The sequence below is a fragment of the Bos javanicus genome, chromosome 27, assembly GCF_032452875.1.
Source record: "Bos javanicus breed banteng chromosome 27, ARS-OSU_banteng_1.0, whole genome shotgun sequence".
NCBI lineage: Eukaryota > Metazoa > Chordata > Mammalia > Artiodactyla > Bovidae > Bos > Bos javanicus.
Window position 1 is genome coordinate 35,634,096 of NC_083894.1, and position 13,151 is coordinate 35,647,246.

General features: G+C 42.5%; 1 protein-coding gene across 3 annotated transcripts in view; it reads right to left on the minus strand.

Moving 5' to 3' along the window:
• The window catches only part of ZMAT4 (zinc finger matrin-type 4), a 375,305-nt gene that overhangs the window by 153,494 nt on the left and 208,660 nt on the right, over positions 1–13,151 (minus strand). For all 3 annotated transcript variants that reach the window (XM_061404558.1, XM_061404560.1, XM_061404559.1), the window contains exon 4: positions 12,356–12,512. In XM_061404558.1, coding sequence (XP_061260542.1) covers positions 12,356–12,512 — 157 coding nt within the window. The remainder of the gene's footprint in view (positions 1–12,355; positions 12,513–13,151) is intronic.

A 13,151-nucleotide genomic window follows, 5' to 3' on the forward strand; every position in this document is an offset into this window, starting at 1 on the left:
TCACCGCAAGAGAAGAGAAGCCTCTTTGCCATCCACCAGTTTTATCACCTTGGACAAATAATTTCATCTCTCTAGGCCTTCATGTCCTCATCAGGAAGATGAGGTGGTTGAAATAATAACTGCTACGTGCCTTCCAGCTCTGTAATTCTGTAAATCTATTACTTGCTCTATTTGTAAACATTAGATAAGCCAAAGGCATCATCAGAACAAATGCATTGATCTGAAGACAATGCCTTAGAACATGGCAGCTTTCCTAATTTAAAAGAAAATGCACTGCTGTGAGGATCTGCCTGTTTGACAAACTATTGTTTTGCAATTATTAAAACAAGTATCCAGACAGGTTCTGCCAGGCAACCCAAATAACCTGATTCAGATGATAGAACTGCTGTGGTAAAGAAACTCTTCTATGCGTATATGAGGCACCAATTGGACCTGAAATGCATATATTATTCAAAACGTGAATTTATAAAAGTTTGAAAGAGATTCAGAATACCCTGATCTTTATTCATTCAACAGACAACTCAAAGAAGCAATTCGGTGTCTGCCATAGAAATGTATGAAAAAGTTCTGAAACTCTGTCTCTCCCAGTTTCAACAGGAAATAAGGAAAAAATAGAGACAAGCAACATGGTTTCAGAAGAGGAATATACGATACGCACACCCACACACAGGATAAGCAGAGCCCCCGCGATTGTTGGCTGTCTGTGTCTTTCCTCACAAGGTGGTTCACTGCTCCTACAAATGAGAAATTCTCTTTTTTTTTTTTTCTTGAGTTTCATCTTTTTAATTGACTGACATTTTTGTATAAATATCAGTCTTTGCATCTTTATTGCTTTCAATCATCTTAGTGACAGCTTTGGGGTTTGAACTGTGCTCTTCATTAGGTGAGCAAAAGTGTGTAGATCATTTTACGAAACATTATTTATCGTCATGTAGAGATCAAGGGAAAAGCTTTAGAAAATGCAGTCAGAAGTCCTGGGTTCTGACTTCCTTGGTGGTCCGGTAGTTAAAGAGCCGCCTTCCAATGCAGGGGACAGAGGTTCGATCCTGGGTCTAGCAACTAGGATCACACGTGTCTCGGGGCTAGTAAGTTCGAGTGCTACAACTACCAAGCCTGCTCCACAACTAAGACCCGATGAAGCCAAAGAAATGAATAATTAAAAAAAAAAAAGAAGAAGAGGAAGTCCTGAGCTTAAATTCCTATTGTGTATTTCATTATGACACCAGGCAATCAGCTTACCCTGTAGAGTTTCAACTTCCATCCACAAAATGCAGATAACACTAAGCTTTATATTTATTTTGAAGATTCAATGAAATGATGAAGGTGATGTTTCTGACATAATATCTTAACAACTATCAGTTATGATCATTGATTTTTCTCATGAGGTTAGATTCAGCCTGCTCAACTATAGTTTACCACACTGCAGGATCTCTAAAACATATTACATTTTTATTTCGTGGTTGAGAGATGAACAGGTTTTTTTGAAAGTTTCATTTTATAAATGAAATGAATATAAAGGAACTTTTATCACATAGACATTTGATTCTTGCTATTCCTGGCAGTTATATTCTATAAACTCTCCAAGTACACTGAATTAGCAAATATTGATCAAGTGTTCCTTGGAGGAATGCGAGGCTGTGGTCATATTCTGATCAACTGGTCAACATAGAATCTTTTTGTACATGTGCTTCTGTTTAAAGACACCTTCTTTCATGTATATTTTTGATTCACTAGCTTTTAACTCAAATCCACCATATTACAATGCATGCCTGAACAAAGCTTATCTAAACATACACATTTTCCCATAAGGCACATCAAAGCCTTCTCACACTTAGAAGCCCTTGAGAGCATTCCAGCACTCTCCTGGGGAGCCATTTTAAATGGCAACATTTCCAATAAAAAGCACAAAAGTGCAAAATACTTGGCAGGAACTAGATTGTAAAAAAGGCATTTGTTTGCCATGTGAGAGTTGAAATTCAGAAGACAGAGTGTGGCCTTCGGCTGAGAACATACTCACAGGGCAACTCAAATGTTTTACCACTTTGTACACAATTGCACACATGGCCCATCAAACGCCATGAGTGTTGATTTTGTGGTTACAAAGAAATTTTAGTGAGTAGGTGCATTCACAGACAAAATCTTGCAAATACTGAGGGTTGTGTGTTTGTGTATAACTATATATATATATTCTTTAAATACTTATGTTGTAGGGACTACAGTAAGTATTTTACATATACCTTCTCCTTTATTACAATAGTTACATAAACTCAATATCTCCATAATCTTACCAACATGCAATTGAGGGCTGAGGACTTTAATTGCAAAAGTTCACACAGATATAACCAGAATTTAAAGCTGAGTCTGATTCCAGGGCCTATATTTGTCTTATCCTTTATTCTTTGTTTCACCAAATTTGTTTTTTAAAATCAGACAAGTGGCCAGGCATGCCACTTCTTGTCAAATTGGAAAACCACTGCCTTTGATCATCACATTGACGTCAAATTTAAATAAGCAAGGTAACTTAAATTGAAAAGCAAGCTACAGATATTTAAACGGCTCTCGTTATTCTAATGCATTCTTCCAATTTTCAGTATTCTAACAAATATTCATTAAATGCCTACTAAGTGCCAATAAGTGTTGCACGTGCAGTCATCAACACAGAGGTGATGCCAGGAGGCCTCTGGAGCACGTCAGACCATTCTCCATCCATCTCCTAAGGTTAAGATACATACACCACTACAACAACTTCAAACTCTTACCGATCAAAAAATGAAAGAAAGGTTAAAGCTAAATGTGATGCCATTACCTGTCAAGCCAGTGATTTGGGGGCATTATGTTAAAAAAAGCACTCAGTATCCTTTTTGGCTAAGAATGATGGATGTATTCATAAAAGCTTATGTGTGAAACAGTAACATTCAGGGACAATGTATCAAGCAGGATGGATTAGACTCTCCTGAAATAACAAACAGCCTCAAAGGACCGCAAAAAAGCCTTCTTTTTTTGCTCTTGCAAAATCTAATGTCGGTTGAATGGCCCTCTTCCATCTTGTAACCGCTCTTAAGACATCTACTCCATGAACTTCCCTGGAGCACCAGTGGTTAAGAACCTGCCTGCCAATGTAGGGGAAACAGGTTTGATCTTTGGTGTCCCACATGACCCAGGCCACCAAGCCACAACTACTGAAGCCCACGCACCCTAGAGCCCATCTTCAGCGACAAGAGAAGGGACCACAATAAGAAACCTGTGCACCTCACCTAAAGAGTAGCCCCGCCCACCACAACTAGGGAAAATCTGCACAGAGCAACCAAGAAAAACTGCAGACAAAATTAAGATGAATAAACTTTTTTAAAAAGTACATCTCTTTTCAATCATCTGAAAGTCTGGGGAAGGCAGAAGCAAACAGCGTTTGGATGAGCAAGGTCTCTGCCACAAATAACTATTCCTGATAATTCTGAAGATAATACCTTACCCCTCACCCATCAGAAAAAGACCCAGTTCTCCCCTAACTCAGTCTCTCCCATTAGGAAGCTCCCATAAGCCTCTTATCCTTCTCCATCAGAGGGCAGACAGACTGAAAACCACAATCACATAAAACTAACCAATCTGATCACATGGACCACAGCCTTGTCTAACTCAATGAAATGATGAGCCATGCCACGTAGGGCCACCCAAGACAGACGGGTCATGGTGGAGAGGTCAGACAGAATGTGGTCCACTGGAGAGGGCATGGCAAACCACTTCAGTATTCTTGCCTTGAGAACCCCATGAATAGTATGAAAAGGCAAAATGATAGGATACTGAAAGATGAACTCCCCAGGTCAGTAGGTTCCCAATATGCTACTGGAGATCAGTGGAGAACTACCTCCAGGAAGAATGAAGAGACGGAGCCAAAGCAAAAACAACACCCAGCTGTGGATATGACTGGTGATGGAAGTAAAGCCCGATGCTGCAAAGAGCAATGTTGCATAGATAGGAATCTGGAATGTTAGGTCCATGAACTAAGGCAAATTGGAAGTGGTTGAACAGGAGATAGAAAGAGTGAATGTTGACATTTTAGGAATCAGTGAACTAAAATGGGTTGGAATGAGTGAATTTAACTCAGAAGACCATTATATCTACTGCTGTGGGCAAAAATCCCTTAGAAGAAATGGGGTAACCATCATAGTCAACAAAAGAGTCCAAAATGCAGTACTTGGATGCAGTCTCAAAAATGACAGAATAATCTCTGCTCCTTTCCAAGGCAAACCATTCAGTATCACAGTAATACCAGTCTGTGTCCCAACCAATAATGCTGAAGAAGCTTAAGTTAAACGGTTCTATTCAGACCTAAAAGAACTTCTAGAACTTACATCTAAAAAAGACGTGCTTTTCATTGTAGGGGACTGGAATGCAAAAGTAGGAAGTCAAGAAATACCTGGAGTAACAGGCAAGTTTGGCTTTGGAATACAGAATAAAGCAGCACAAAGGCTAACAGAGTTTTGCCAAGAGAATGCACTGGTCACAGCAAACATCTTCTTCCAACAACACAAGAGAACACTCTACACATGGACATAACCAGATGGTCAATACTGAAATCAGACTGATTATATTCTTTGCAGCCAAAGATGGAGAAGCTCTATGCAGTCAGCAAAAATAAGACTGGGAGCTGACTGTGGCTCAGGTCATGAACTCCTTATTGCCAAATTCAGACCTAAACTGAAGAAAGTAGGGAAAACCACTAGACCATTCAGGTATCACCTAAATCAAATCCCTTACGATTATACAATGGAAGTGAGAAATAGATTCAAGGGATTAGATCTGATAGACAGAGTGCCTGAAGAACTATGGACGGCAGTTCCTGACACTGTACGGGAGGCAGGGATCTAGACTATCCCCAAGAAAAAGAAATGCAAAAAGGGAAAATGGTTGTCTGAAGAGACCTTACAAATAGCTGTGAAAAGAAGATAAAGGCAAAGGAGAAAAGGAAAGACTGTCCATTTGAATGTAGAGTTCCAAAGAATAGCAAGGAGAGATAAGAAAGGCTTCCTCAGTGATCAGTGCAAAGAAACAGAGGAAAATAAGAGAATGGGAAAGACTAGAGGTCTCTTCAAGAAAATTGGAGATACCAAGGGAACATTTCATGCAAAGATGGGCTCAATAAAGGACAGAAATGGTATGGACCTAACAGAAGCAGAAGATATTAAGAGGTGGTAAGAATTCACAGAAGAACTATACAAAAAAGATCTTCATGACCCACATAATCACAATGGTGTGATCACTCACTTAGAGACAGACATCCTGGAATGCAAAGTCAAGTGGGCCTTAGGAAACATCACTACGAACAAAGCAAGTGGAGGTGATGGAATTCCAGTTGAGCTATTTCAAATCCTAAAAGCTGATGCTGTCAAAGTGCTGCACTAAGTATGCCAGCAAATTTGAAAAACTCAGCAGTGGCCACAGGACTGGAAAAGGTCAGTTTTCATTTCAATCCCAAAGAAAGGCAACGCCAAAGAATGCTCAAACTACCACACAATTGCACTCATCTCACACACTAGTAAAGTAATGCTCAAAATTATCCAAGCCAGGCTTCAACAGTACATGAACTGTGAACTTCCAGATGTTCAAGTTAGATTTAGAAAAGGCAGAGGAACCAGAGATCAAACTGCCAACATCCGCTGATCATTGAAAAAACAAGAGAGTTCCAGAAAAACATCTACTTCTGCTTTATTGACTATGCCAAAGCCTTTGATTGTGTGGATCACAACAAACTGTTGAAAATTCTGAAAGAGATGGGAATACCAGACCACCTGACCTGCCTCCTGAGAAATCTGTATCCAGGTCAAGAAGCAACAGTTAGAACTGGACATGGAACAACAGACTGGTTCCAAATCGGGAAAGGAGTATGTCAAGACTGTATATTTTTACCCTGCTTATTTAACTGACATGCAGAGACATCATGAGAAATGCCGGACTGGATGAAGCCCGAGCTGGAATCAAGATTGCCGGGAGAAATATCAATAACCTCAGATATGCAGATAACACCACCCTTATGGCAGAAAGCAAAGAAGAACTAAAGAGCCTCTTGATGAAAGTGAAAGAGGAGACTGAAAAAGTTGGCTGATCATGGCATCCAGTCCCATCACTTCATGGCAAATAGATGTGGAAAAAGTGGAAACAGTGACAGATTTTATTTTGGGGGGCTCCAAAATCACTGCAGATAATGACTGCAGCCATGAAATTAAAAGATGCTTGCTCCTTGGAAGAAAAGTTATGACCAACCTGCTGCTGCTGCTGCTAAGTGAGACCCCATAGATGGCAGCCCACCAGGCTCCCCCATCCCTGGAATTCTCCAGGCAAGAACACTGGAGTGGGTTGCTGTTTCCTTCTCCAATGCATGAAAGTGAAAAGTGAAAGTGAAGTCGCTCAGTCGTGTCCGACTCTTAGTGACCCCATGGACTGCAGTCCACCAGGCTCCTCTGTCCATGGGATTTTCCAGGCAAGAGTACTGGAGTGGGGTGCCATTGCCTTCTCCAATGACCAGCCTAGAAAGCTTATTAAAAAGAAGAGACATTACTTTGCCAACAAAGGTCCGTCTAGTCAAAGCTATGGTTTTTCCAGTAGTCATGTTTGGATATGAGATCGGACCATAAAGAAAGCTGAGCACCAAAGAATTGATGCTTTTGAACTGTGGTGTTGGAGAAGACTCTTGAGAGTCTGTTGGACTGCAAGGAGATCCAACCAGTCCTTCCTGACTGGCAGGAAATCAGGAATTAGGGAATTCAAATTTCCTAAAGGAAATCAGTCCTGAATATGCATTGGCAGGACTGATGCTGAAGCTGAAACTCCAATACTTTGGCCACCTGATGTGAAGAACTGACTCATTTGAAAAGCCCCTGATGCTGGGAAAGATTGAAGGTGGGAGGAGAAGGGGCAACAGAGGATGAGATGGTTGGATGGCATCACCAACTCTGTGGACATGAGTCTGAGTAAACTCCAGGAGTTGGTGATGGACAGGGAGGCCTGGTGTGCTGCAGTCCATGGGGTCGCAAAGAGTGAGACATGACTGAGCCACTGAACTGATATTGATAGAGTATCACATCAGATCAGATCAGTCACTCAGTCGTGTCCGACTCTGCGACCCCATGAATCGCAGCACGCCAGGCCTCCCTGTCCATCACCAGCTCCCGGAGTTCACTCAAACTAACATCCATCGAGTCAGTGATGCCATCCAGCCATCTCATCCTCTGTCGTCCCCTTCTCCTCCTGCCCCCAATCCCTCCCAGCATCAGAGTCTTTTCCAAAGAGTCAACTCTTCGCATGAGGTAGCCAAAGTACTGGACTTTCAGCTTTAGCATAATTCCTTCCAAAGAAATCCCAGGGCTGATCTCCTTCAGAATGGACTGGTTGGATCTCCTTGCAGTCTAAGGGACTCTCAAGAGTCTTCTCCAACACCACAGTTCAAAAGCATCAATTCTTCGGTGCTCAGCCTTCTTCACAGTCCAACTCTCACATCCATACATGACCACAGGAAAAACCATAGCCTTGACTAGACGGACCTTTGTTGGCAAAGTAATGTCTCTGCTTTTGAATATGCTATCTAGGTTGGTCATAACTTTCCTTCCAAGGAGTAAGCATCTTTTAATTTCATGGCTGCAGTCACCATCTGCAGTGATTTTGGAGCCCAAAAAATAAAGTCTGACACTGTTTCCACTGTTTCCCCATCTATTTCCCATGAAGTGATGGGATCGGATGCCATGATCTTTGTTTTTTGAATGTTGAGCTTTAAGTCAACTTTTGCACTCTCCACTTCCACTTTCATCAAGAGGCTTTTGAGTTCCTCTTCACTTTCTGCCATAAGGGTGGTGTCATCTGCATATCTGAGGTTATTGATATTTCTCCCGGCAATCTTGATTCCAGCTTGTGTTTCTTCCAGTCCAGCATTTCTCATGATGTACTCTGCACATAAGTTATATAAACAGGGTGACAATATACAGCCTTGACATACTCCTTTTCCTATTTGGAACCAGTCTGTTGTTCCATGTCCAGTTCTAACTGTTGCTTCCTGACCTGCACACAAATTTCTCAAGAGGTAGATCAGGTGGTCTGGTATTCCCATCTCTTGAAGAATTTTCCACAGTTTCTTGTGATCCACACAGTCAAAGGCTTTGGCATAGTCAATAAAGCAGAAATAGATGTTTTTCTGGAACTCTCTTGCTTTTTCTATGATCCAGTGGATGTTTGATCTCTGGTTCCTCTGCCTTTTCTAAAACCAGCTTGAACATCAGGAAGTTCACGGTTCACATATTGCTGACAGTATGGGTGATCTCAAATCTCACTTTGATTAATGGCAGACAGTGGGAAATACCTGTAGTTGAAAGTTTTTGTTTTATGCTTCAAGGGGACATGGTTTGGGTCTGCTTGGAGATGGACCTTTCTGGAGTGAGTTCTCTGAACAGAGCGGGGGGACTGGCCCAGGAGAGGGGAGGAGTGCAGGAGCTGGGGGACCTGGGGAGCACTGAAAATGCCGTCTAGGCTGACCATGTAATCTAGCAACTTAAAACGTCCTCTGGGCTAATGTTACGATGGTAGAACCCCCCTCAGGAAGTGCCCTGCCAAGTGTCCCAGCCTCTGCTTCAGCAGCCCCTCATCTCTGGACACACATTCCACCTCTAAGTGTCTCTGAATACTCAGATTTCCCTGGTGTCCAGGGGTTAAGGCTCTTCACTTCCAACGCAAAGGACCCAGGTTCAATCCCTGGTCAGGGACCCCACAAGCTGCATGTCATGGCCAAAAAATAAAAACAAATATCTTTGAATATGTGATACTTACCAGAGCTCAGATCTAGACCCCTAATTTCTACCTACTCATATCTTTTAAACCCAAGCACACACATGCATGATGCACATTCACACGCACACACAGAAGCATTCTCTCTTTCCCATGACAGCCTTCCCAGTAATCTCTATTCCATGCTCAACAGCATCACTTCCTTTCCTCCCCCTCCAGTGAGAGGATCCCCATGCTCTTCACTGCTGGCCTCTATTCTCTGGGTCACCTCCAGAAGCTTCCCACAATGTGGCAGTGACATGACCAAGGCAGCCTCTACCTAGCCTCCGATCTAGGCAAGACCTCTACACTAAGGTCTGTCAACCCTTGGAGAACATGGTGAGTTTGTAGTCTCCTCATGTTCTCATCTTACAGAAAGAAAAGCATGAACTAGAGCAGAGATTCCAAATCACATTGGGTTTTGTCCTGAGCGGCGCCTCCAAGCATTTCAGACATCCTAGTAAACACACACCCATTTGAAAAAAGCAACTCAAACGCCAACTAATTCTGCAGGATCCTCAGCTGATGTCTGATAAAAGTGCATCCTGAGTAGGAGGAAAGGTGATGATTCCCAGACACCAACTGCTCACCTTCACCACATAGAATAGCTCTGCGAAGTAATGAATCATGCTTTATTCAGTTATTCCCACTCAGAAGTCACCACCATTCAGGAGCCTGTTACTTATGGAGGGGAATCTCCAGGAACCTACCTGAGGAGGGAGATTGCTTCTGAGTTCAGTTGGCTGGGTTTTTAATGTTCTGTGTTTTCCTTCTGTTTTCATTGTAGAAGTGATGTCCAGCCACCCTGGTGGATTAGACAGAGCAGTTCCTAGATGGGCAGAGGGCAGCCCCAGCCACAGCTTCAGGCAGTGCTGCTGGGTTCAGCTACAGGCAGTAAAGGCTGTCCTGACGCCATTCAAGGATCTGAAGGAGCTTCACTCGGGGGCTCAGGAAGTCCGTGTCCTGAGTGTTCTTTTCTGCTGCCTCTTGGTCCTTATCCTCTATTTGCAGTAACTGAATTTGTGCTAGAGACCAAGCCTCAACCTCTAACCTAGATATGGGAGCCAGGTTCTTGCTATGTTCCTATATGGTTTCCAGCCCAGGGCTCTGGTTGAAAATGATTGTGCCTTGCCATGCTCTTGGATTTCCCCGGTGGCTCAGATGGTAAAGAATCTGCCTGTAATGTGGGAAACCCAGGTTTAATACTTGGGTCAGAGAGATCCCCTAGAGGAGGAAATGGCAACCCACTCCAGTATTCTTGCCTGGAGAATCCCATGGACAGAGGAGCCTGGCAGGCTACCGCCCATGGAGTTGCAAAGAGTTGGACACAACTGAGCAACTAACCTTTCTGCCATGCTCTTAACAGTCTTTCCTTTCCCCAGAACCTCAGGACTTCAGCCAGGGCTCTGCTACCATTTGCCTGACTCTCCTGATGCTGGTACCCTGCTTAGTCTCAGGATGATCTTGGTACTCCGAATCCCCACCACTGGAGTCCACCCTCCTCCCAGGCCCTCCATCCTTGTCCTGTGCCCTGGGAAACAATGCCTGCCCTCTGCTTACACGTATACCTAATGACTCACCTCCCTCTAGGAGGATAATTTGCTTCATTTGCTCCCTGATGGCAGTTGGGTCAACATCAATGTCAGCCCAGGGAACCAATGTAGCTCCCCAGGCTCTTCAATTCTGTCTGGAGTTAACACATTCTAAGATCCTTTCTGCTCAAAGCAGCTTTGGAGGGGAATGGATGAGACGTGAAGCTGCAGAAAGGGGATGTGCAGCTTCAGGACCCGAAGCTAGATGGGAAATGGAGATGCTGGGAAAAGAAAACGACATCTCTTTCCCCAGCCCGAGCTAAGTGCTGTGAGTGCTCCCTACCCCCCAACCCACCCCTAGTCCCCGCTCCCCACCCAGCAACTCGATGTCTGTCACAGTGAGGACTGGGATAGCTCTGTGAACTCCAGAACTAAGTCATTAAGTATACACTGCAGTTTCCATATTTTAGATTGTTTCCCCTTGGAACATATAGACGGCAACTAACAAATTACCCCCAAGTTATATTTACCAGCTTTGAGGGTAACTCAGAGAGACAAAATGGTGCTTGGCTATCTTAAGGATGTGTTGAAATTCACAAAGACCTATTTTTTGCCAGGTGGTGATTCTTCTTTACAGAAATAATAACTCCCACTTGCTAATTGATGTGATAAACAAAGACAGAGCCTCTCCTCTTCCATCACTACCTCCAAAATTAAATTTAACAGCAATACTCTGCTTAGGCAGGGAGAACAAATGGGCTAGTTACTCATTCATGGAGAACAGGTAAAAATTTTCCAGTGGCTGTTTCTTTGAAGTGTCTATTTTAAGAGATTTGAGGGGGAGTAGGTTACAAGGTGAGTATCCAACCTTTCAGAGAGCAAAAATCAGGAGTTTCAACCAAGTGCCTGCTTATCAAATGTCAATACAGACAGTGTACCTCAATCAAGCTGAGCTTTCTTCCAATTCCAAGTGCTTTCCAGCCATCCTATATCTGAATGTCACAGCTACCTTTACAAAAACAATCTTCTTCAGTTCAAGTAAGTAGAAAAATACAGTGAAAAGATTCCCTACTAGTCTTTAGGTAAAAGCAGATATTTTTCTTAAGAAAAACACCGGTGAGAATAAAAGCCAAGTATTGTTTTAGATTCTCTTCAATTTCCAAAATACCATTTAAAAAATAATTACACCCACGATTTATGCATGATTCATTAGGCAGGCAGCTCCAATGCACAGCTCCATTGTAATTGCACTGAAAATGTCGACATCATGAAATATACCCTCAACTTCTTGAGATTATCACCTATTCTAGTAACATCTTTGCTACCATGTAAATCTTGCCCTAATAGTCTGTCCTCATTAAACAATGATAGTATTTCAGTTCTATGATTGGATAGACTTCTGAAGAAATTTTTTGTTACTTCTGAATAATTAGAAGGTCAAACACTCTATGACTGATATTTAAACCTTTTATCGTGAAAGTTAATAGGCTTGAATCACAAAATCCCCCAAGAAGATGACTGGAATGTTACCTGGGGTGGGGTGGGTGGGGAGAAGGCACACCATGGTTGTCAGCAAATAAAAGTGTTTCTAAAGACAAAAAATGGTACAGATGAACCAGTCTGCAGGAGGGAATCAATAATATACAGTACACTATTCGTCACCTCTGCTGATTACAGACCAAAGTCAGAAAAGACAGCATTCCTTACATAATAGATAACCTTACATAACATATAATAAATATGATAGGCAACATCTTGCAGGATAGAAACAAAAGATGCAAACTGCTGAATCACATATCTGAAGGGGCCAAGTTGAGAGGACCAGCACCTGGATTTAATAGTCTTACAACTGCAAGTCCCACTGGGCGACCTGCCCATCCCTTTAGCTTTGAAGGGCATCCACTCTGATCTGGCAGCCACCCCTGAAGAGGTGGCAGCCACCCCTGAAGAGGCAGCCTGATGCACGGGCCAGGCACTGGAGGTCGGGGTCTCCCCACCACCACCATTCAGACACCTACCTGTGGTCTTTAACGGGGTTTTCTCTCCTAGCAACAGTTTTAACCTTTTGGCGTGGATTTTGCCTTGATAATGTGAGTCAGCCACCACCGCGGAGGTGAAGGACATGTTACAGAGGGTACAGCATTTGTTTTTATCCACCATATCAGCATCATTTCCCTGTGTGTGAGAGAGAGAGAGATCGAAAGAATATTAGAGCACCCCAAGGCTTCCAATGTCTTTGTTCCACTCCGTTCTGTTGCACATGAAACTCACATTAGTCTTTTTCTTGTCTTTTTTCTTTCTTTTTAAAGCATTGCATTGAGTATTATTCCATGTGGGATTTATAGACGAAAACTTATTTTACCCACATTATGTCATGTAACTTCATTATAAAATGAGGGTTTTATACTTAGTATTGTTAATATTAACTATCAAAAAATTGGTTAATATTCATTGGGCAAGTTAGTTAATATTGTTGAGAAGATTGAAATAGTCAATCCATATAACAGGAGTTAATCCAATGCCTGGAAATAGTAATCAACACATATTAGGTTCTACTATTAAATCATTTTAATTTTGGCCTGATCATTAATGTTATCAGACTAGAACTGATTGTGTATGTGTGTGTGTGTGTGTTATTTGCTTAGTTGTGTCCGACTCTTTGCAACCCCATAGACTGTAACCCACCAGGCCCCTCCATCCATGGGATTCTCCAGGAAAGAACACTGAAGCGGGTTGCCATTTCCTTCTCCAAAAGGAACTATAGAAAGAAAGAACGTGAAGTCACTCGGTTGTGTCCGACTCTTTGTGACCCCA